At 39.6% G+C, this 27,083-nt stretch overlaps 1 protein-coding gene across 1 annotated transcript in view; it reads left to right on the forward strand.

The window, feature by feature from the left end:
- Positions 1–27,083, forward strand: part of large1 (LARGE xylosyl- and glucuronyltransferase 1) — a 253,489-nt gene that overhangs the window by 55,088 nt on the left and 171,318 nt on the right. The window contains exons 3-4 of the mRNA XM_028570704.1: positions 9,917–10,215; positions 15,247–15,329. Coding sequence (XP_028426505.1) covers positions 9,917–10,215; positions 15,247–15,329 — 382 coding nt within the window. The remainder of the gene's footprint in view (positions 1–9,916; positions 10,216–15,246; positions 15,330–27,083) is intronic.

Raw genomic sequence — 27,083 nt, forward strand, 5'->3', positions numbered from 1 at the left:
ATATCTGCCATATTGGACCTTACGCCATATTGGAGTAAAGAGTTTTCACAGGTCACAAAATTGGTCAGATTTTCACAAAACTTGGCAGAGATGATCTTCAGACCATGCCTCACAAAGTTATTCCATTGCGTGTTGATATTCAAAAGTGTTTGCCCGTCACGGCCAATCAAAATCGACGGTGAAGCCGTCAAACAGGAAGTGAACTCATATCTCGACAAGTCTTTCGTGTATCAACACCAATCTTAATACATAGGTACAGGGCCCAATTAGGAAGAGGCTTAAGAAATTTGGTGACCTTAGACCTATAGGGGGTGCTGTAATTAGCAAAATTACCTTTTGGCCTATAACGTTTGACGTGTTTGGAATTCCCACTTGCTAGCAGTGTCTGTTAATACTGTGGGAGGTCCTAAGGCCGACACATGCCAATTTGTGATGTCAACGTAATTGATCCGGTCGCCATATTGGATTTCATCAAAAAAACAAAAAAGTTTTCACAGGTCACAAAATTTCTCAGATTTTCACAAAACTTGGCATAGATGATCTTCAGACCAAGCCGCACAAAAGTTATTCCATTGCGCATTGATATTCGAAAGAATTTGCGCGTCACAGCGAATCGAAATTGACGGCAAAGGAAGTGAACTCATATCTCGGCCAGAGTGGACATAGTATAAGACATCACCGCAGACATCAGCAAAGTAAGCAGTCAATGGAAAAAGATGGGCCATGAAGGCCTCCACAGAAGTGAAATGAGGCAAGAACATCAGATGCCCCCTAAAATATTAGGATGGTGAAGATGTAGGCTTACCCAGGCTGCAGGTTACCTGGCTCTCTGTGTACTGTATCGTCATCCTGTAGGCTCATAGGGTTGTGGGCCTATGTGATGTGAACTGTGGCTGCACAATTCTTTTGTCAACTAATTCGCCAGACCAAAACATGATTATATAGTGACGAGCATATCACAGACTTGGACTAAAATAGACATCATGTACATCCAAGGCTTGTAGTTTAGGTTGACTCTTGTCTCTTATGCATTCCCATAACTGAAGCTATGGCTTTGTTTCCACAAATATTTAGGTGAAAGAAAGTTTATTTTTACAAAGACCGATCTAAATACAGCATCTTTGTCCGCATTGGCCCTAGTGGTGATTTGGTACAGTACAGCTTTTTAAGCTTGTGTGCTGCCAAGTTGTTTTACTGTTTGTATTACCATAAATATGCTTGCAAAATATTACAATATTGTGGTTTCCAATATAACTAAATTGATCCAACTATAATTGAGAACAATTGCTTGTAGGTTTTTGCTGTGGAGTTGTTGAGGCCATGCAGTGAGGGTTCATGTCAGCCTCATTCAATGCAATTCAATTAAACTGGTATGGCTGGTCCTACCTGTCTCAGTACCTCTGTTAACCCCTCTTCAAATAACTGCAAAGCTAAATACAAGTCCTACTCTATTGCTAGAATTTAGTAGACTTGCATTAAGAGATACTGGACATGATGATGTTTGAAAGCTATACATTCTATACATTATACCAATATTTACCCTGTGAAGAGTCTCTGATGCATATATTGGATAGTTAATTGTAAATATTATATATATACACTTTTTGTACGGTAGAAAACCAGTATTAAACAGGAATTTACTGTAAATTGATTGGATAATCATGTAAAATAAATGCCTAAAGCTTTTAAGATACTATTAATAGGCTGTCAAATAGGGTAATTTTACATTAATTTGACATGATTTTTGTGTGTTTTACATCCAGAAATCTGTACTTTAACAGTGAGATCTTATGGATAGATTGGATAATCTTGTGATCTTACCAAAGAAAACCATATGAAAACAGCAGTTTTCATTTAAATTATGTAATTTTAAGGTATTTTGCAATATTTTTCAGGGTTTGTACAGATTTATACATTTGTTTAACATTCTAAATATGTTTTTTGATTACAATTCTTTTTAATTCTACAGTAGTTGGACTGTGAAAATACAGAAAATGTACAGTAGATATCTGTATTTTAAAAAGAAATTCTTTGTAGAATAACATAAGGTTTATTACTGTCATTTCAAGTGTTTGGCAACTTTTGCTGCCAGACTTTTTACCGTTTTTTCACAATTGTTTTTTAACGTTTCTTTACATAAAATTTAAGGTTTAACTGTAAGAAAACAGAAAGATGTCTCATTTTACACACTGTAAAATTGTGTTTTTTTTGTCTTTTTACCAACATGGCATCATGACTTTGCGTAAATATACATGCCACTTTCATAAAGCAAAATGGCGTGTTATTGTACGCATTTTCAGCTATCCACGTGTATGCCTACGCTTTATACAGCTGATGTAAACATACCCACCACATGGCCTCGCCACATTGCATACTATCGCGAGAACGTCACATGCCTGTTTTAAAAAAAAAAAAAAAAAAAAAAGGTTTGGGTTTAGGAAAGAAACATTGGGTAAGGCTTATTAAAACAAAAACTTAAAAAAAAAAAAACGGCTGAAAAATCGCCACATGTGGGACACAAACCCAGCTCTCCCGGGTGAAAGTCTTGTGTTTTACCCATCCGTCACCCCAACCTACCTCCTTACTCAATCCCCCGTTACTTTATACTACTTGCTATGGCGGAAATTGACTCGCTATGTAGGTCAATGGCGGCTGATTTGCGTTGATATACATGCAAAAATGCGATTATGCGTCTTGATAACACACAAAAACGGAATACAAATTGGCGCGTCATAGATACGCCAATTCATGAGATCAGTCTGCTTTTTACATAAAATTCAATGTAATTTAACTTTCAAGACCATTAAGCAATGGAATTATCCTGTTAAACAACTATATTATCTCATATCAATTTACAGACTAAAATCTTAATTTAATGTTTTTTTTTTTATAAAAGTATTTTTCTGTATTTTTATGGCATTAACACTTAATGTAGAAAAAAACGGAATAAATCCGTAAAATTATACAGTGAATTCCAGTGAAATAGCTTCTTTTTTTTTTACAGTGTAGCTCACAGCATTTTCATTTACATGTTAAAGCCTCCCCTAGGATTAGGGGGAGGGGAGGACATGGGGGGACAACTTATCTGTCCTCTCTGAAAATTGACAGAGAGCAGAGCTGACACAAACACACATGCAGAGGTGCGGACGGTGCAAACTACGTCGGCTCTGCAGTTTTGTTGAATTCACAGTGAGTCACGGCAATGCCGATAAAGTGGTTGCAAGTATGGTTACAGTTTTTAAAACCTTCACGCAGACAGCGTTTGCTGCGATGATATTAATGGCAAGCCGAAAATGGTCGCTTTGCTGTGACGTTACACTTCCTCTGAGACAAGCAGCAGGCGCAGTGGTTTTTGTGCCCTGGTGACTGACTGACAAGTAAGGCAAGGCAACTTTATTTCTACAGCCCCTTTCAGCAACAATGCAATTCAAAGTGCTTTACATGAAACATTAAAGAGCAATTGAATTGGTTCAATTGGTTTGGGAGGAGAGATGGAGGGGTTTTATTTTTATTTTTGTTTAATTTCTTTAGAGCGTAACATTCTAATAAAATAACATAATGTTCTAAGTACATAGGATAAATAGGTTTGGAATTATTTTTACAACTGAAATAATTGTTTTGTAATTACAGAGGGAAAGTACCGAAAAAAGTACCGTTGGGTACTGGAACCGAATTTCAGGTATCGGTACCGATATTGGTTCAGATGCGAAAGGTACCCAACCCTAAGGGTAGTAGTCTAAACAATGCATGTTTCATTTTAAGTTGAATTCATTGTAATTGTAGACTACAGCTGGTATATTTTTTTTTATATTTTGTTTACTGTCATGACCGCAATGGTGCCTTCTATGTTGAATCAAATCAAAAGTGACACTGAATTTGAAACACCACATTGTAATTTCTGCATCTATTATCAAAGTATTTATTAATAATACAGTGGAAATTAGTAGTAATGTGAATATTTGGTTAGCATGTTGATTTAGGGTGTGTGCCCATACATTTTCTGATTGCGCCCCTAAAATTGTTGGGGGCCACTGTGCTTCTAGCAAAAAAAGTTAGTCTGTAGCCCTGAAACCGCTCTGACAAAAATCCCACATTTCATGCAGTGTTGCTTTCTTCTATCCTGCAAAATAAACCACACCAGTTTGGCTTCAAAGTACACTCTGTCCAAGAGGGCACTGAGAGCAGCTAAATCTGCCACATACAACTACAACACTTGAAAAATGTGAGCGCATATTCATGTTTACAAAACATACTGATGTTTACCAAAGAGAGACAGTTATTGATTAAATGTGTTAAATGTGTTTGTACCAGTGTTAAAAACTGTGATTTTTTGTTGCAATAAAATTACAAATAAAAAATATAAATAAATATTAATACATTAAGTTATGTTTTAATTTATATTGCAATGTAAATAATACACTTATAACTTACAGTACACTTAACAGTACACTTAAATTCCCGCCCCCCCCAAATTTCCCGGATTTTGAAAACCAAATGTTGGCAGGTATGCTTTAGGTTAATAGGAAATAATGTTTATTGATGCTATTCACTCCATCCGTTTTATCCAAGACAAAATGGCGGTTGGCTGTTGTAGTTGTATAGAGGTCTTTCAAGCTGTCTGCAAGGTGAACAGATACCATTGCGTGATGGATGTGTTGCCTCCGCCCAGCAGATATCTGCCTGAGAGCAGTACGGAGATGATGGAGCTGTACAGTTGATGACATTTAAATGTGACATACATGAATGCGCTTGGAGCATGGCATCAAAACATTCATGAATCACTCAGCAGGTGCTAGAAGTGTCTCTGTTGCTGGATGAGAGGTCAGCTGATCATCTATAACTAAGTACATTTAGTCATCATCTATAACGAAGTACATTTAGTGAAATGCTCAGCTACAATTTTAAGGACTGGTCCCCTGTGTGTTTTGGAGACGGGTGTGTCAAATATTTTACTCCCATACATTTATCTGACAGCTGCTGCTTCTAGATACTTTGCAAAATCTGTTTTTTAAGAGTTAAGAGCCAATTCCATACAGAATGTAGTTCAAAGTCACAACTATGAATCTTAATGAAGTTCAAAATATTAATAGTAAGTTGGGAGGCAATTTGGGGATTTAAGATTACCCACATCTGGGTGAAAAACATTTGTTTTGTTTTTCTTCCTCTGGATGATAGATAGCCTACATAGCAGGCTACATGTGTAAAGCTGTGTAACAGCTGTAAAAGGCACCGTTTAGTACAGAATTGCATCTTATGTGGTTACTATCCAACACTTACACCGGGAACACATTGCCTGCCAAACGGCGTGAAGCGTAGATTCGCACCTGGCATACCAGCCACGCATTTCTCTGCACCGGTCACAAAGCGATCCTTCTACTCTCCACTCTACAGAATGTATCTCTCTCTCTCTCTCTCTCTCTCTCTCTCTCTCTCTCTCTCTCTCTCTCTCTCTCTGTGAGTGTTTTGTTGGTGTGTGTGTGTGTGTGTGTGTGTGTGTGTGTGTGTGTGTGTGTGTGTGTGTGTGTGTGTGTGTGTGTCACTCTGTCTGTCCGTTCGTCGGTCTTTCACTCTGTGTACCTGATCGCAGCCGGTGTGGCTGGACAGATTGGATAACATGGGCGCAGAAATGAAAATAGCTCCACTTCTTCGGCATTTGTCACGTGAAATCATATAAAATATTTTAATAATTTCAGTTAAATGTAATCTGTCAGTTCCCTAAATGTATGCATTAAACAGTGATTATAACAAATACATAAGTGTATCACAGTGGCCTACAGATCAGCACACAAATCACAGTCACAAATAATCAATGAAATAACCTCCTGGTGGTTTTCTCTTGGATGATAATTACAGTGCTATTTATTTTTTTTGATTGATGTTTTTACTGAGGCTCTTGTTTGCATGTAAATAAAGAGCATCATGACAAATATCTAAAAGCCAAATGATTTGGCTTGGCTGATTAAAAGACCAGGTGCACGTGCTGCCCGGAAAATGCCATATGCAATCTCTGAGCAGCACGAACAAATGACCAGTTCAGTGGGATTAGGCCCAGCAAATCCACTCTGCAAATGAATTACAGCTTGAACGAAATGGAGTCCAGAAGGGGCTTTGGTTGTGCGGGAGAGGGTTAGTGGCCCTCTATGGTTGAAAGGACTCATGTTTATAGTGACTGCCTTTAAATTTTGGCCACTGGGGACAATACATCTGAAGCAAAACAAAATGTGTCAATTCATTAACACACTTGGTTAGACAACAAACCAAGACCAATGAGAATGTTTGCAACATGCAGCATTCAGCCATTTTTACACATAAAAAACTGAGAAAATTAACTTTTACATTTGCTTAAATGGTGTTGGCATTTTCTCTGTCAGCCTGTTCAGTACACAGGCGTTTATTTGACAGCCTGTGTCAAAAGGTGACAAAGAACTCTCCCAGTTGGGTAAAAGCAACTGGTTGTTGACTGATATGAAAGATGGTATCATACTGGAAATCCATCTATTTCCCAACACCGTTCAATAATGTAATTTGAGCTGTAACGCCCTGGGTCCCTGCCATACTGTAATATGTGAGTTCTCCAAGGCTTTCTGTTTTCCCCAGAGAGATTGTGAGAGGAGAGCCTACTGTATTCTTTAATGATCTTCAACCAAGGCTTCCCCCTACCCTTTGGAGGCTGCGTTTTATAAGATGTACTGAAGTAAACTAATAAAACAGCTAGAACAGTCTAATAAATTAAGAAAATTACATCACGTTACTGTAATGTAGGTAGCCTTTAAAACCAAGAAAAAACAACACTTACCATATTATGAGAAATCTAAGACGATATCTAGTCTCATATCACGATATCAATATAATATTGTTATATTGCCCAGCCCTATTTGTCCAATGAAGATGTAGTTTTAACTGTGAACTTGTGTTAATTTTCCTATTTTCCTTTCATGGTATTATCTGACAGTCCCCTATAGGTTTTCGTTTCATACAGATACCAACTACACTCACCTAAAGGATTATTAGGAACACCTGTTAAATTTCACATTAATTAAATTATCTAATCAACCAATCACATGGCAACCACTTCCAATGCATTTAGGGGTGTGGTCCAGGTCTAGACAATCTCTTGATCTCCAAACTGAACGTCAGAATGGGAAAGGTGATCTAAGCAACTTTGAGCTTTGCATGGTTGTTGGTGCCAGACGGGCTGGTCTGAGTATTTCCCAATCTGCTCAGTTACTGGGATTTTCACACACAACCATTTCTAGGGTTTACAAAGAATGGTCTGAAAAAGGAAAAACATCCAGTACGCTGCAGTCCTGGGGGGCGAAAATAGATGACAGAGGAGAATGGGCCGACTGATTCAAGCTGATAGAAGATCAACTTTGACTCAAATAACCAATCGTTACAACCGAGATATGCAGCAAAGCATTTGTGAAGCCACAACACACACAACCTTGAGGCGGATGGGCTACACCAGCAGAAGACCCCACCAGGTACCACTCATCTCCACTAAAAATAGGAAAATTAGGCTACAATTTGCACAAGCGCACCAAAATTGGACAGTTGAAGACTGGAAAAATGTAGCCAGGTCTGATGAGTCTCGATTTCTGTTGAGACATTCAGATGGTAGAGTCAGAATTTGGCGTAAACAGAATGAGAACATGGATCCGTCATGCCTTGTTACCACTGTGCAGGCTGGTGGTGGTGGGGGTGTAATGGTGTGGGGGATCCCTTTCACCTTCAGAACTGCCTTAATTCTAACCACACTTGTAGAAAAAAAGTATGAGGCTCTACATTCCTTCATTGTAGGTCCGTGTCACGTCCTTTACCGTCTAGTGCTGTGCAGTTTACCATTAATCTGAAGGAAACAATGCAGGTTCAGTAAATTGATAGAACTAAAACCACTATTAGCTAACTAGCTTAACACGCTGAAAACCTCAGCAGCTAAAGTTAGTATAATGTGAGGGTTCGATGTCTGGTGGTTGGATCACTCTTAAAGAGAAGAAACAGCCGTATGGAGACGGATAACTTTCCTAATTGGCACTTTACTGTTCTTTACACTTCATCAGCTCCACAACAACACTTCCTTGTTTCTCACTCACATGTAGCTGAAGGTGAAGTAGCTGAGGTAGATTCATAACTGCTGATATAAATAATTAAACTGTAATGTAAATATGCAAATACTGACTGTAAACACAAATATGTAAATAGTTAACTGTATTAACATTGTAAACTATATTTATAGTAAATTAACTCAAATATGTGAATTAACATGTAAACTTTACATTAGCTAGCAAGTTTGTCCAAAAAATACAGTATACATGTACAAGAGAGTATTACAGCCTAACGACAGTAAGTAAGAAGTAAAATTTACCAGGGTTTCCGCAGGGTCTTAAAAAGTATAAAATTTCTAAATCAAAACTTTAGGCCTTAAAAAGTCTTACATTTGCTGAAGTATTGTGTTCTAGGTCTTTAATAATTTTAAACAGGTCTTAATTATTTATTTTTTTATTCCTTGTGTTGTAGTTCTTTCTTTTACTAGTCCAAATATAATTTGCTGTATTATGACTACAAATGACACCAACATGCAACTTCTATTGCAGCCAATCAGCTTTTGTGTTATTGTTGCGAGTCTTTTTTCGGATTGTACCACAGACATATAACGGATTTCATTCTTCAGCTTTGGGGAAGTGCAAGTTTAGCAATACTTGGCTTGAAAAAAACTGAATTTAGGGCTTTGTTGATGTTGTGATAAAGGTGTTAAATTTCATTCATAATGGTCTTAAAAATGTCTTAAAAAGTCTTAAATTTGACTTGGTGAAACCTGCAGAAACACTGTTTATGTGACTTACGACAAATTCCAAGTGAAAACTATTGGGTGTGGCAACAAAGCTGTAATGTTATGAATCAACACCAGGAGTAGTTGAATCATGTTCCTCAACACCCAACAAATGCACACCGAAATATAACAACGTCAAAGAGTATCCTTGAATAAAAGCTGTAGTCTAATTTAGAAAATAAACTCCAGAAATCTAACGCTTTTTTTTCCACCCCTTTTTTGTCTAACTCCATATTATTCAACTCCAGAAATTTGCTGTGGGGAATATTTTATAAAAAAAAACATTTTGCAATTGGTTACCTCATCAACATCCCCAACATAGCATCAGAATGTTGCAGGTCCTATGTTTGTCTACACATGGAACGTTTATAAAAATCGTTCTGTAATGTGAGGCCATATTAACATCCTGAAAACATTTTATGAATGTTTCTTTGAGAATGTTCTTCCTTTGTTATCATGTAACATAATCTGTGGCCCTGACAACATCCTCAAAACATCCTCTGAATGTTGCAGTTCAAATAAAAACCCTTAATTCACCCATTTACATCTCGAAATATGCTGGCTCTACACACGCTAAAAGTCCTGATTGTTTACATGGAGTCTGGTGGAGTTTGGCAAGAGAGATTTGAGAGCTGTTTCTGGTTAAACAATATGGATCTTACTCCTTTAAAAAAAGGTCTATCTCTGTAGGAATCCTTTCCATAATGTTTCCAATCTGAGCCTGTCAGTAGCAAAAACAGCACTTTTAGTGGAGGGAAAGTGAGCATTTGCCCTATATGAATAAAATGTGCTTTATGTAGATTGCATTATTACGTTGCTTGCTTACAGAAAATCTAATTTAACAGTTAAATGAATACACACAATATAGCTATTGATGTCTCCTCAATTTTTGAGGTTGTGTTGGGGTAATTTGTATGACTGGTTGTGTTAAATCATTTGTGAGAATATCAGATCGACAGGATTATTGTTAGCATTAATGTGATTATTGTGAGATTCTTGGTTAAATTCCCAGAAAAAAATCTACATCATTAAATATATTGAAAAGGTCCTCATGTTAAGTCAGTTTTTCCTGTTCCTGCCCCACAGTGAAGCCCCTCCCCCTGTCTCCATTGGAAGTTCAATCATCAACGCCAGCGGGCGCAGCTGGCGAGCGGCAGGCCTTAGAGCTACGAGTCCGGGCAGTGGAGGAAGAGAACCGGGCACTGCGCCGTGAGCTGAGCCGGCCACCCAGGAGCCCATCTGCACGCCTTCCAAACACTGGTCACCGTGGCAACCAAAGCCGAACCCATTCAGAGGAAGGCACCGGCGACAATGAGGGCCAGAAAGCTGCTGCAGTGGGAAACAGCTCAGACTGTGTGCAGTTACCAGTGGTGGATAAGTGTGAGGTGAGACTTTTATTTTCAAACAATATTTATTTTTTTATTTTTATTTTAACAAAACATAAAATATTCAACATGAACATACCCCCCCCACACACACACACACACACACAAACACACACAAACACACACACACACACACTTTGTTATCACCACCCACCCAGACAAAAATCAAGAAAAGATGACAGAGTAACCATATTTTTCTTAACCATACAAAATAATAACAAAATGGACTATAAACTAAATAAACATAACAACACTATAAGCCATAAGCCCATCATACATGTCTTTCCCTAGCACAAAGCTTCCTAGGAGCCTACGTATTTAAAAAAAAAAAAGTACCATCCGTTACACACCACTCAAAGCCTTTTTTGTTCAGTAATGCAATATGACCTTGCAGATTTTTTCCAGGAACCAGGGTACCATTAGCACACATTACAATTGTGTTTTTTATGTGGCCCACATCAGACTCAAGTACTGGGCACAGCCTGAAATTGACCCGCATTCGCAAACGATTAATACAATGTCCCACGTCACAGCAAATAAACCCACGGATGTATTAAGAGAACCAAGGAGATGTAATTTTTATGTAGTGCTACTAGCTACCACTACTACTAGCCGATAGCCGGAGCCGAGATGTTAATAATGTTACACCCATGTTACAGGCTTTACAGCATACAGCGCTCTGATGTTTTATAAGATAATACAAATGATGAATTAAAGCCTGCAGTAGCGGGGCCCAGTCCTGTGGGTCTGCTCAGGTTCATTATGTGCGTTCATTATGTGTGTTCATTATGCCTAGTTCAATAGCTCTGGATTCTTCTGCATGTTATGCATGTTACAACTTTTAAAACATAATTATTTAAATGAGGACTATTCAAGTGTTCGGACTGGTAAGTTGATGTACCTCAAAAACATCTTTCTCCATATAAAGTCTACGGAAAAAACGTAATTCCACCGCCGGCTGCTATGCCCATGATCGCATCAAAGCCTGGCGCTGTTCCTGAGGGCTTACTGTTCTTGGCAAAGAATTGTGACGATGTTCGCTCTAGAGTGACGTCAGTCGCATGAATTCCGATCTGACTGTCCAGACTCGGGGATCCGACTGTCCAGACTCAGGTCGCATTTTTTTTATATCCGACCTGTAACGGATTTGGACCATGTATGAAAGTGGCCCAAATCAGAACTGGAAAAGAGCGGATGCCATGTGACTTGGGCTGTTTACACTGTCGTGAAAAAATCTGAAATGAGCCAAAAAGAAATCGGATTTGGGTCACTTATGCCTGCAGCCTGAACGTAGCCTTACTCACTACAAACAATAGGGCTGCACGATATGAGGAAAATATGCGATATGTGATAGTATATATATAATAATATATAAATAATATAATAAACATAATAATGATGTTGAATGTCGCGATAATGATATTACTTGCGATAAATAAACAGATAATAAAGTGTATGCAGTTCTGCATTTCTGCTGCTTTCAGTATATTCTATGGAAGGAATATATAGTAAAAAGTTCATAGAAAAAAATTATAAAAAAAATTGTTAGGAAGAGACAACTTCATAATACATTTTCATATTCCTGTATAGCTCAGAATAATAAGAATGCACCAAGAATAACAGAGCTGATTGTCCTCCAACACACAGACACACACCTTATGCTTTCTTACTGGCAGGTGTGTGGTGTGTGCGTGTGTAGTGCTCTGAGAGAGCATATGCCCCTTCTACTTTCCTCCCACATCAGCTGTCACTCACAGTTCTTGGCTAGAGCCAGGCACTGTTCAAAAGCCAGCCAACTGCATGGAAAGCAGGCCGCAGTCTGACTGTAGCACCCTTCCAGCAGTGCTTGAACATGACCCCTGCTCATTTGCAGGGTTAGCTCGGCTGCCCTGACCCCTGTAGGGAGAGAACCTTCAAAGCTCCGAGAGGGGAAAAGAAAAAGTACATGGTGTTTTGACGTGTCAAGCTGGCATCAGGGAGAGCTAAAATTATGTAATAAATTGTGAGGGAGAAGTCTAGCATAATGTTAAAAACCGTCTAACGGAGAGGTTAATATGAAACACATGAACCCTTTGAACTCTGCATAGAAATGGTCCACCAGTGCCTACATTAGTATTTTTTGCTTATTGTGATGTCATTTTTTGGAGTAGCTTCAAATGCTTCATATCCCTACAATCAGCACAACCTAAGGTAAAAGGTTATGTAAGTTAATAAACCATAATAATTAAAAGTGTATCATGAATTAAATTACTGATTACAAATGAATACAAAATTGTATTCAAATTGTTTTCATCAAGTTTTACTAAATAAACACACAAAACATATTTGTCAAAATAGTTCTCAATGTGGAAAATAAAAATAAGTTTTAACACTCCATAACTTGCAGATGAAATGTAGTGTTAATTTTGTCAGCTATTTTTAATTTAGTCTTAGTCTTGTGCCAAATGTCCTTGTTAGTTTTAGTCATATTTAGTCATTCACATATCTTTTTTTGTTAGTGAAGTTTTCGTAGACTAAAAGTCTCGTCATTTTAGTCTAGTTTTAGTCAAAAGAGAACTCAAGGTATCTTAGTCAAGTTTTAGTCGACTAAAAGTCTTGTCATTTTAGTTTAGTTTTAGTCAAAAGAGAACTCAATATATCTTAGTCAAGTTTTAGTCAAAACATTTTAGTCTTTTTTAAATAAATTATTTCTGAGATTATTTCTGATAACCATTTCAATCAAATAGTTACATAAAAATAAATGATATAATGTTATATAAATATTGAGCCTCTTCCTTATTTCACCAGTAAATTCCTGTTAAACGACAAAAACAACCACTGCATGGGAAAAGGATATTTTACAATAATTTTGAATGCAGCACGAAACTGGCAAGGCATATTTCAAGTAAACGCAACATGTGTGTTGGAATCCTACACAGTGAAATAGAGACAAACTTTTACACCGTTTAGCTGTCAGCATTTTAACCTTGTTTACTCCAGCTGCTAGCTAACGGTATGCTAACGTTACCTGCTGCCAAGTATAGTGTTAATTAGCGTCCCGTGCAGCGATGTTTCGGTTGACTCTTAACATCCGTTGATGAGCATCAGAGAGAAGCGCAGGCATTTAAGTGGCACCAAAATCCGTGTTCCTATTCGGTCCGGTAGATAGCGGTCGTTAAGGCACATACATACATACATACATACATATCAGTCCCTCCAGGAATTTGCGATGTTGCGATCACAACAATTCACGCAAATTCAACCAATCACCGTGAATTCGGCGCGACTCGCAATTTTGACCAATCACAGCAACTTCACCAAAATGTTTACCAATAATCCGGAGTTTCCTGTCACTTCAACCAATCACAGCAGTCCCACGTGTCAGACTTAGCGTCAGTATGTTACTCTGACGCACGCACACACAAACACACACGGTGGATGCAGGAAAAACTGGAGATGAGGCGTAAACGATGACCTAAATTAAGGACGTTTAATGATAAGTTAAAGTCCAATAAGTACTTTATCAAAACGTATGAATGTGTCCCAGGCCAGGATAGGAAATTAGCTAACAATGTAAAGATCAACAAGCCACTGACAGACATGTTCAAATTTGATTCATTCAATAAATTATAATTTTTTTTCTTAAATCCACCCGACATTTTTAAATTATACCAACATTTGCAGAATCCTGAGCCTTTTTGGTAAGGTTACTTGGAAAACTCAGCCAAGAGTAGTTTTATTCTCCCTGAACCCAGTTTATTTTTTTATTTTTAAAGAAGTATACAAAAAATCTAAACTTTTTTTTTTGCAATTTTTAGACATCGCAAATTGTATCGCAATTTTTTACAAAAGCTGCCGATGACACTGATTCAATTACTTTACCATGCAGTAACAGTAATTAGTGTAATTAAATAGTCTTATTTTGACCTGCAACTTATCTAATAGAGAGATGATTTAGGTATGGTATTTAGTGATGGACCAATTTTATCGGCTGGTCGATATATCGGGCTCATATTTGCGTTTTTACGTATATCAGCATCGGCCGATATGCGGCTGCTGCGTTCGCCGCTAGTTTTTTCCCTGCATTATTTACACACAGGCGTCTACAGGCAGCTCTGTGTTGCTGGAGACGCTACAGTTCACATGCAGACCATGCACTGCCCCTCCACCACTACCACCAAGTCTTAAATTACAAATCAAACACTTTTCAATGGCTACTTTTCAGGTTTATTGTTTTCTTAAATCATTTAAATGTGTTGACAAAGGACATTTTGTGATGACCTGATTATATAGGTCTTATATTATGTCAGCAAGCAATGTATCGTATGTGTTGTAGATGTTGATGAAAGCCTTTTACCCTTGCACAGTTAACTATATGCAGTGCACCCATCCATATGATGCACATTGCACACATCATTTGGGTGATATGAATGTAAGATGATTGCAGTGACACTGATCTGTGTTTTTGTTAATTATTTTTAAAGAAATGGCAGAGCAGATTCCGAAAACAAATCCAGTGTGGCAGGGTTTACATTTTTATGATGTCAATTGAGGGAGCAAAAGCAGTATCTGCTCCAAATATCAGCTCAAGAAAATCGGCAGCCCGTATCGGTCATCAGCTAAGGCTGATGAAAAAAAATCGGTATCGGCACTAAAAAATCTATATCGGTCAATCCCTAATGGTATTACTTTATCACACATTTACACGAGCGGATGGATAGCAAGTCATAGCCTACAGAATAACTCAGCAGGAGCACAGTCTGGCCTAAGTACATTCCCCCCATGCAGCTTTGATGTATCTAAAAGCTTAGAATAACATTTGTAAGTAAGATTTTGCAAGGGAAAGTTTTGCAGAGCCTGCCCCTCCCCCCTCCCCCCCCTATCTTTTAATCCTAGTGACCCTGGTTATTTCTACTCTGCAAATCTGAATACCGTAAATATGTTTTTATTTTGACGTGCAGAATGAGTTTATCTTTTTCTAACCTTTTTTGTTTCAATCTATTCCTTATAATCGTTCACTCTAATCCTTCACTCTTGTCATGATCTCCACAGACCATCCACGTGGCGATCGTTTGTGCAGGTTACAACGCCAGTCGAGACGTGGTGACACTGGTTAAATCTGTCCTTTTCCACAGGTACAGCAGTGCTCTTTTTTTCCTTTCCTAGTTTCCTGGAAATTAAATTTATATACAAGTCATATATTGCATGCAGTTTAGGAAATTATTATATAGATATACAGTACAGGCCAAAAGTTTGGATACACCTTCTCATTCAATGCGTTTTCTTTATTTTCATGACTATTTACATTATCGATTCTCACTGAAGGCATCACAACTATGAATGAACACATATGGAATTATGTACTTAACAAAAAAGTGTGAAATAACTAAAAACATGTCTTATATTTTAGATTCCTCAAAGTAGCCACCCTTTGCTTTTTTGATAGCGCTGCAAACCCTTGGTGTTCTCTCAATGAGCTTCATGAGGTAGTCACCTGAAATGGTTTCAACCCGGTCTCACGCCAGGTCGTTATATAGTCATGTTATTGTAATCTATTAAGTCGTGGACAGGTTACGTAAATCCCGTTTTTTTCGTGTATATGCAACGACTTTTGAACGTGTACAGGTCACGCTTTTCGAACCTGCTGCTCTGGGGGACGTGACAACAGGGAAATGAGGCGCCACACGCCGGCCAAAACAACGGAACGGGCCGCCACTCACGATCGGGGGAAATGAGGCGCCACACGCCGGCCAAAACAACGGAACGGGCCGCCACTCGCGACCCACGCAGGGGCACACAACAACGGGGAAATGAAACACCACAACGGGGAAATGAAACGCCACAATAACAAGACGGTTGGGGTTAGAAAAAAAAAAGAACGGGGAAAGGAACCGTCACACACGGGACACGCCGACAAAGGAACTGCAACACGCGGGACAAAGGAACTGCCACACACGGGGCGCGATTCCCGGTCTCCGGGGTGAAAGTCCTGTGTTTTCTGACCCATCCACCACCCCGACCAACCTCGCTACGCGGACTTTCGCCTTATCAACTACTCGCTACTCTCTTTCGTTCTGGGATCACAAAATATGCTTCCCATTAAAATGCATTGCTTTCAATTTTGTAATGGCCACACGGAAAAAACGGGATTTACGTAACCTGTCCACGACTTAATAGATTACAATAACGTGACTATATAACGACCTGGCGTGAGACTGGGCTGAATGGTTTTCACTTCACAGGTGTGCCTTGTGAGGGTTAATTAGTGGAATTTTTTCCCTTATTAATGGGGTTGGGACCATCAGTTGTGTTGTGCAGAAGTCAGGTTGATACACAGCCGACAGCCCTATTGGACAACTGTTAGAATTCATATTATGGCAAGAACCAATCAGCTAAGTAAAGAGAAACGAGTCGCCATCATTACTTTAACAAATGAAGGTCAGTCAGTCCGGAAAATTGCAAAAACTTTGAATGTGTCCCCAAGTGCAGTCGCAAAAACCATCAAGTGCTACAACTAAACTGGCTCACATGAGGAACCCCCCAGGAAAGGAAGACCAAGAGTCACCTCTACTGCTGAGGATAAGTTCATCCGAGTCACCAGCCTCAGAAATTGCAAGTTAACAGCAGCTCAGATTACAGACCAGATGAATGCCACACAGAGTTCTAGCAGCAGACACATCTCTAGAACAACTGTTAAGAGGAGACTGCGCGAATCAGGCGTTCATGGTGAAATAGCTGCTAGGAAACCACTGCTAAGGAGAGGCAACAAGCAGAAGAGATTTGTTTTGGCCAAGAAACACAAGGAATGGACATTAGACCAGTGGAAATCTGTGCTGTGGTCTGATGAGTCCAAATTTGAGATCTTTGGTTCCAACCGCCGTGTCTTTGTGCGACGCAGAAAAGGTGAACGGATGGATTCTACATGCCTGGTTCCCACCGTGAAGCATGGAGGAGGAGGTGTGATGGTGTGGGGGTGACACTGTTGGGGATTTATTCAAAATTGAAGACATACTGAACCAGCATGGCTACCACAGCATCCTGCAGCAACATGCCATCCCATCCGGTTTGCGTTTAGTTGGACCATCATTTATTTTTCAACAGGACAATGACCCCAAACACACCTCCAGGCTGTGTAAGGGCTATTTGACCAAGAAGGAGAGTGATGGAGTGCTGCTCCAGATGACCTGGCCTCCACAGTCACCGGACCTGAACCCAATCGAGCTGGTTTGGGGTGAGCTGGTGAAGGCAAAAAGGGCCAACAAGTGCTAAGCATCTCTGGGAACTCCTTCAAGACTGTTGGAAAACCATTTCAGGTGACTACCTCTTGAAGCTCATCAAGAGAATGCCCAGAGTGTGCAAAGCAGTAATCAGAGCAAAGGGTGGCTACTTTGAAGAAACTAGAATATAAGACATGTTGTCAGTTATTTCACACTTTTTTGTTAAGTACATAATTCCACATGTGTTCATTCATAGTTTTGATGCCTTCAATGAGAATCTATAATGTAAATAGTCAGGAAAATAAAGGAAACACATTGAATGAGAAGGTGTGTGCAAACTTTTGGCCTGTACTGTATATGTAAAGTTTTAATATATTGAATGAAAGTCTGAATATATTTAAAGGTGCAATATGTAATATTGTATGTAATACTGGCAGCTAGCGGTTAAAACAGTTACTGCACTACCAATTCAAAATACTGGAGAGTCGTTTCCCTCCTCCAGCCCGGACTCGGAAGTTCACGGAGGTTGCCAGGCTGAGACCGCAGCATTTACAACAATGTTGCTAGACGCTTTTCTCACATAGCCAGACATTACTCCACAGCACAGCAGAGTAGCTAACGGTAGATGCTGGCTATATTGACAGTCATAAAAGCCCGTGCTCACGCGGAGCTCTGTAACCAACTGACAGACACACTTTTTTGGCTTAAAATTACAGTATGAACCAATAAAAACATAACAACCTCACCGTCCTCTCCACACGCCAGTCAGGCCCACTTCCTCGGCTTAGAATTACAATACGAAACGCTAAAAATACAACTACCTTGCCAACGGAACACACTTCATTGGCTTAGAATTATGGCAACAATCGCTAAACACACTGCAAACTCACAGTCCTCTCTTTCCGATTTACAGCCCCCCTCTTGTGGCTTAAAATAACTCACCGTTGTTGGCTCCAGCCGCTAAACTACACGTTGTAAACAGCCATGGGCTGCTTGCCTGGTCCTCCCGGTAACGTTAGCAGTTAGCAGGGTTAGCATGGCGGCGTTAGCCAGGACCAGTCGGGATCACTTTACTGGCTATGTCTCAATTGTTTTTGCGAGTAAGGAAATAAGCCAACTCTGCGTCCTTTTGGGATCTAAGCTGTCTCCATCTTTCAAATACATCTTCAATATTTACCAGGGGGTTGTTACGTCTCTGGTCACGCAACTGTTAGAAACATGCTGTTTTCTTTTTTTTTTTATGTCATGTAGAATCTATCTCCGTTGATCCTGTTTGTTTGTTTGCTGCTTTCATGGCTGTACTACCGTTACAGCTGTAGCGCGCTGGGTTTACGTTTTTACAGGTATATCTGGCAACCCGGCCTGCCTGTCAAACTGGGCCGTTGATAACAACACACAGATCAAAACATAAACATAAATTCCGTCACGGAATGTAAATTTCAAAAAGAAAAAATACTGACATTAGCATTGTTGTCAGAAAAGATAGTATTTCAGTTTAACATGTTTCCTTAATATCTGATAAGGCATTGGTGTCATTTTTGGATTTATTACAGTACAAATATTACATATTGGACCTTTAATGAAAGTCCGAATATGTTGAATGAAAGTCTGAATATATGGAATGAAAGTCCTAATATATTGAATGAAAGTCTGAATATATTGAATGGAAGTCTGAATATATTGAATGAAAGTGAAAGTCTGAATATATGTAATGAAAGTCTGAATATACTGAATTAAAGTGAAAGTCTGAATACATGGAATGAAAGTCTGAATATATTGAATGAAAGTCTGAATATATTGAATGAAAGTCTGAATATATTGAATGCAAGTGAAAGTCTGAATATATGGAATGAAAGTCTGAATATATTGAATGAAAGTCTGAATATATTGATCGAAAGTGAAAGTCTGAATATATGGAATGAAAGTCTGAATATATTGAATAAAAGTCTGAATGAAAGCTGAAATGGAATCTGACGTCATTGTCTCCCATCATCTTGTGTTTTCGTTGTGATTAATCTTAACTGAAGTGTGACACAATGAGCAAATCAGCAAGAAATCTAGTGTCAGCAATTTACAGCAATGAAGAGATTATTAACACACTGGCAAATGCATGTATGGGCCAAAACACTGGTAACGGTAACCGTATCCAGTGCTGTTCTCCCAATGAAGAAGTTTATTAAATTTTTCATTGTGGAAGACCAAATGAGAGGAACCTCTTTGGTCAGGCAGGTCTCTTTCACCAGGCTAACGTCAACACACCTTTCATTCAATATATACAGACTTTCATTCAATATATTCAGACTTTCATTCAATATTTTCAGACTTTTATTAAATATATTCAGACTTGCATTCAATATATTCAGACTTTCATTCAGAATATTCGAGGTTCTTTCAATATATTCGAGGTTCGTTCAAAATATTCAGACTTTTATTCAATATATTCAAGGTTCAGTCAATATATTCAGACTTTCATTCAATATATTCAAACTTTACATGTGTATATATAATAATTTCCTAAACGGCATGCCAGAATATATATATATATATATATATATCTCAGACTTATTTGTTTAATCAAGATTGTGATTACCATGACATTTTACCTCAATTTGTCCAAACCCTTACTGAAAAAAACTCATTGTACAGTAAGCTGTGTCCCAAGCCCATACCCCAAACAGGGCTTAACTTCGACTTTGTCTTTTGAGGTTCACCTCAGTCATTCAGGCAGTCTTACATTGTATATTCTCAGTATTAAAAGTTTGAGAGGACGCTGGCGCTATTTATTCGCCGCTTCTCCGACTGCTATTCCCTCTTGCTATTCCCTCTTGTGTACGCTTTACCCCTACCTCTGGACAGCCTCTCTACCTCTGGTCAACCTCTCAGCTGGTTCCCGAAGGCGTTTGGGCTCCTCGACCGGAATGTCGTCTCATCAGTTAGCCGCTAGCCTGCTGCCCTCAATCAACCAACGTGTGGCGGATAATCCTAGCTGCTACAGCGTCTAACCCTATTGCCCACCTCCACCTGAGCCATGACAGAGACTGGACTTTCATCTCCTCCTGTCATCATTTTGGCACTCATAACATCATCCACCTCTGTGCCCCTAGTCCACGGCTAACTTCTATCACAGAGCTCTCAGTCCCTCCGCTCGGCATCATGTTCAAATATTCAACTCTGCAACTGGTTGAACTCGTCAACTACTCCATTCCATCCTGTATCCCAGTCATCAAACAGCTTGGACTTCTATGTCGACCCCGTTACATCCACAGAAGCTTTCGCCGCAAGTTTGTTTACTTCCACCACGGACAATCCATTCCATGTGGCTGTCACAAACGATTATTTTTTTAAACGATTATTCTAGCGATTATTTTTTCGATTAGTTGACTAATCTAACGATTAATTTTTCAATTAATCTAACGATTAATTTTTCAATGAGCGATTATTTTCCCATTGCTCAGTTATTAACAATTTACACAAAACAAATTTCAATAAGGTTCAAATCTTTATTTATTAAAATTGTTTAACACTGCACTGTTCAAGTAAAATTAATTTGTAGGCTATCAATCCAACCACAAAATAAAGTCACTTTCAGGAGGAATACAAAAATAAAAACTTAAAGTAAACCGAGCAAGTGCAAAAAGAGTAGTGTATGAGAGATTAACCTGTATTTGCTTTTTTGACAGAAAGTAAAATAATGAATACGCTCTTGTTTAACATCCAAGCTCTTTTCCCTTAACTTAAATTATTTGTATCTAAAGGCTGGTTAAGCACTGTAGGTAGGAGAAGTTGGACAGTTTTTTTGGCTTGTTCCAGTGATTGGTACATCTAGGTGATGGCGTCTAATATGCGTTAGCATGTTAGATGTATTTCCACTCACATACCCAACAACTGCTGAACAACGCTGATCCACCACTCTCTCGCCTGTAGCCTACTACTGAAACTGACCCGAAGACCGTCGTTTTTGAGGCGGGGACAGCATGAGACGAGAAGACATGACACAGGAGGCTCCAGACTGCAGCCATACAGTCTCAAAGTTTTACCAAACTTGCGATCTTAAAGAGGCCGGCGGGGAACTCTTGTGGGTTGCCACAACTCACCATACTCGTCGTTCGTGCTGCTATCTCTGACTCACTCGACCGTCGACATGACAAAAAACTGCATGAGGCGGAGGAGCTCGGCTAGCTTCAGAGCTAATGTGAGGCTACAGATCAGGTGTCCCTAGAACTCACGTATCTAACAGTAGTTCCGCATTACATTAGTTCCGCATTACATTAATTAATTTGCGCGCAAGTTTTATTAAGTTATTTTATTTAGTGACGCGTCGACGCAAATTATTTGTGTCAGCGCATTTATGTAATCGATGACGTCTACTACGTCGACGAATTGTCCCAGCCCTACTCTCCACCATCCTCACCAACGCCTGTCACAACCCCAGAACCCTCTTCTCTACAATGAACAACCTCATTAAGCCTCGGACCAACACCCTCCCCATCTCTACCGCGGATCTCTGCAACTCATTCCTCCACTTTTTCGCTGACAAAATCAACATCATTTACCAATCTCTATCCCCTGTATCTGACATCCCTGTATCTACTCCAGCACCTACCACGGCCCCTCTTCTCCCCATCCCTCCTGACCTCCCGACCCCCTCCTCCACATTGCCTCTTCTCCCAGTTTGACTCTGTCAACCTTCCTGAAATCTCTAAACTCATCATCAGAATGTTTCTATATGCACTCATTAAAGTTAATTTCACTGGCAAAACAGTTAAAGTCCTTAATTAGAATTAAAAGATTTTTTAGGAAGTAAAAACTTTTGGATACAGTTTTACTTAAAAGTCAATGTAGATTTACATATTGTAATAACATCATAATCCTACAATGAATCATTGTGAAAACAAAACTTTCTAGATGTTGTGTTGTTACTTTGGCCAGGCCATCATCAAAAAAGTGAATTAGTACATTCATGATTTTGTCCATGTTGACATCAGTTGCTTCATGTACATATGTTAAAAACTTTGCATTGTTTAGCTTTTCATATAGTTAGACGTCTAAACTCTGGGACAAGGCCGTTATGTTTAAATAACTGCCATGCTGATTCCAAACAGACAGCTTTGTCAAGGCAGTTTGGGCTTCAGATAGCTTTTACACAGTGGCCATCGTTAATGACGAATTGTGTTCCGCTATGAACGTGCATGTGGTATCTGGCCATATAAGGTTACAGTCTGTATAAAGCTCAAATATGCTGAGAAATCATGAGCACTGTGTTAGGGATGTAAGTTCAATGATTTTCCTCTCAGCAGAGTGATGTGTTGAAGAGGATGTCCTATTTGATTCTGTGATTAGGTGGCTGCGTGAGATTAATGATTTTATGAGTAGTGTTGGAGCCCCCCCCAAAAGAGACTCTGACCTCAAAGGGACTCAGACCTTTACTTGCCAACTCACAACTGTTTACTTTATCTAACATGTTACCTAAACGTACCCCTTATAAACCATGTTCTTGCTGCAGCAAGACAGAGTGCATATTGGCTTTGTCTCTCCGGGTTCTGTGGGATTCGTCATTGATGCTGGAAACTTGATGTAATAAAACCTTTATGATCAAGTACAGTGTCAAGCGGATTTTTTCTTCATACAGCATCACAGCATCGCTACACAAAACACAACATGCACATGATTATTGTTTGTATCACAAACACGGTCGGTCAGTGAAGGTGCAGTCGCAGCGGTAGTGGTAGCCGTAGTTGCCGGTAACGTACTCATATAAGCTTTGTGACTAGCATCTGATGACTAGCAAGCACTTTCTTACCGCTGCTGCCGTACAGTATCTTCCTTGAACATACGCTGCAGAAGCAAGCGCCCGGCTCCCTCAATTTGAGGCACCAAGTGCTAAACGGCTTCCCGTCTCCACCCTTTTCCTCTTGTCCTCTATTCATGCCCAGCGCCATTTGTTTTTAACTCCTTTCTCAACTAAAGCTTCCTGTATCTACATGCTCCAAGTTTGCTAAACTTTGCCTTTTTTTGCCGCGTTACCACAGAGACCACACCGCACTCTCGCTTTTCGGCAAAGACCCGCCCTACTTTGCATCTGATTGGCTAGAACTTGTTTCATTGGTAGGTGGAAGTTCAATGATTGGTTAAACCCAGCGCATCAAAAAAAAATCCCATGTGGACTTTTTTTATTTACTTATTTTTCTTAAATAGTCATACTCCAGAAATCCAGCACCAGCCCAAGTACTTTATGCCCTGCTTTAGTTAGAGCTGCATTTCCTCTCATATGATTGGTAGGTGAAATCAAATGACTCGAAAATATTAAACCGCATTCAAGTTCCCAAATTGTTTTTTTATTTTTTCCCTCATGGCCGCAAAACGGAGATCCGGCACAGTGCCGGAATACTTTAAGCCCTGTTCATCATCTACATCATCCCCCTTGGTCAGATACTCCACCACTGCAACCTGGACTTCCACTGCTACGCTGATGACACCCAGATCTACCTCAGCATAAAATCCACCCACAATCCTCCCCTCTCCCACATCAACTCCTGTATGTCAAATATTAAAACCTGGATGCAACACAACTTCCTCAAACTCAACAGCGATAAAACAGAATTCCTTCTCATAGGCTCCAAATCCACACTCAGCAAAATCAACAACCCCACTCTCACCATCAACGGCACCATTATCTCCCCAGGCCAGCAACCTTGGCGTGATCTTTGATTCCACCCTCTCCCTTGAGCCCCACATCCGTCATGTCATTAAAACCTCCTTCTTTCACCTCCGCAACATTGCCAAAATTAGACCCTCTCTATCACCCCCCACTGCTGAAAGACTCATTCACACCTTCATCTCCTCCCGACTGGAATACTGTAACTCACTTCTCCTTGGCATCAGCTCTACCTACATCAAACTACTCCAACTGGTCCAGAACGCAGCCGCCTGACTCTTCAACTGCTCCAAATCCTGGCACCACATCACTCCAGTCCTAAAACAACTCCACTGGCTTCCTATCTCCCACCGGATCACCTACAAAATCCTGGTCCTCACCTACAAAGCCCTCCACCATCTGGCCCCCTCATAACTCACTGACCTCCTCTCCCCGTACCAACCCTCACGGGCCCTCAGATCCATCTCAGCCGGTCTCCTCTGCATCCACAAGTCCAACCTCCGCAGTTTTGGGAACAGAGCCTTCTCCGGGGCAGCTCCCAGGCTCTGGAACTCCCTCCCCCAAGAGATCCGCACCTCTGAGTCCCTCACCATCTTCCAGTCCCGTCCCAAGACCCATCGCTTCACCTCTGCCTATCCGTAGCCCCACGCCCCCCTCCCTGTGCCTGAAGTTTTTTTTTTTTTGGTTTGGTTTGGTTTGTTTTGGTCTTTTTTGTTTTACATTGTTTTTATTATCTACCTGCCCTGTTAAGCGACTTTGAGTTCGTGAAAAGCGCTATATAAATTCAATTTATTATTATTATTATTATTATACATACATACATACAACAACGTAGATTGAATATTTGAAGGATGTCAACTTGGGAATTTGGCAACAATCTAGTGTCATCAAAATGAAAGAGGCCTCTTTACTGAATGTTCAAAACCATTACCTGATTTACTTAAAGAGTGGCATCTCTCTTAAGGCCAATTTATGGTCCTGCGTTAAATCAACGGCTTAGGTAAATACATAGGTACATAGGTTGGTACGTGTAAATATAGACGCCGTACCCTTCGCTGTAGCCTGACGTGCACCTATCACAAAAAGTAACTACACGTTGTGGCAACGCAGACCACAAAGCAGACCGCAACAACTGCGATTGGTCCGCTTGGTCGTGGCTTGGTAATGTCACATTTCCCCCAACTCATTGCCTGGTTCTCTTTCTCCATAAACAGCATGAAATCAAGGAAAGGGTTAACTTTTCCTGCTAAAGATTTCCCACAGTGGTCAGAAAGAACAGGGGAGACACTTTGTTTCTCTCACTATGCCTCCAGAGTCGGTACTCGCTCCAAAGCTAATCTACCATCAATCTCTCACTCGCTCTACCACACACTCCCCACGCCTACACACATTCTGGCCCTGCTATTCTCTTAAAGAGATACGCTAGAACAAGGCAGAGTACATAAGTATAAACCTCAAGCCACTTACGTAGGCTATCATAAATCCCCTTTTAGAATGACAAATATTGTCATGAGAAAACCTGTTATATGTGATAAAGTAGATCTCATGTTAGACCTGAAGGATGGAAAAGACAAGCCTGCATTCATGCAAGATGACATATGGGCACTTGATTGTTAAATAGTGTGAAACTTTACTTGATGTTTGTTGTGTGCCATTAGTCTTGTGTAAACATAAATGATGAATGCTTTATTCTGTGTTGGAGATGGAGGACCCATTAGTAATCAGTTAGTGTGCATTCAGCATCACAGCTTCTAACGGCACTACTTGTTAATTATCTCCAGAGTTGCAGGTGAATCAATCATAAGGGCAATGATAATTCCACTTCATACTGCTAGAAAATTAGCTTTAACTCTTGCTGGTAGACAGCCCTTTCGTAATTTATTTTCTTTTTCATGAACAGATACTTAAGAAGCACAGTCTCTATTTTTTGTTTTGAATTGGCTGAAGTAACATAATATTTCTGCCAGGTTAAAAAATATTATGAATAATAAATACAGTATATACTGCACCACTGTTCACTGCTCATGTTTGAGGAGTAGCCTTATACTGTATCTGCTTAGAAATCATGTAAGAAGATGCTCTGTAAAACTTCAGATCTGCACTCATGGTCCTCAAATTTAGATTTTGCCTTTAGCATCTAAAGTAATCTAGTCTGTACATTAATGGTTACAGGCAGCTAACGATTCATGGTCCAAATTGGTCAAAAGCAAAACAAATATAGAAATATTGAATATGCTATAAATTCTCTGTGAAACAAAATTGAAATCATATATGCCATAGTTACTGTACTATACCGCAGTGGCGGATGCAGAACGTGACAGATGGGTGGGCCTGGATTAAGTCAAGGTGGGCAATTTTGATCCACTTTATTGATATTAGCATCGATACTGACCTTATTGGGCAGATCATGTATTTACTAAATGTGACTGATCCCCATTAAATATCAACTAAATATTCATATAGTTAAAGGGGTGATAGAATGCAAAACCGATTTTACCCTGTCATAGTTGAAAAACGACAAGTTTGTTGGGTAAACATACATAGGGCATACATAGAACCTCAAAATCCCTTTGACACCTCGTTCCTCTGCAAATCTCTCAATTTGAAACTGCTGCTGAAAACGGGTGAATCTCAACAAAGCTAAAAGTTAACGTCAACTCCTCAACTCCTCCTCATCTGGCTCTAGTCCAGTGGTTCTCAACCTTTTTTGGGACAGCGCCCCCCTATCCATAATCCAGGTCCCTAACGCCCCCCATCAAATAAGATGTAGATGTGGCTAGTTGCCCCAAATATTAATGATTACACCCTAATATTAGGCCTATTATTGTTGTTACTATTGTTATCACAAATAATCATATCATTGAATGACAATCAACATATTTATTAGTTTCCCAGGTGTCAAAAACCCATGTGAATATAGAAATTATATTTACAGGTGTTTAAAAAAATGCAACCATTTGACATTCAATTTAAATAACAGCAACCAATCAGAACGACTAGATATGTAACATTCAAAC

The sequence above is a fragment of the Perca flavescens genome, chromosome 23 (assembly GCF_004354835.1).
Source record: "Perca flavescens isolate YP-PL-M2 chromosome 23, PFLA_1.0, whole genome shotgun sequence".
NCBI lineage: Eukaryota > Metazoa > Chordata > Actinopteri > Perciformes > Percidae > Perca > Perca flavescens.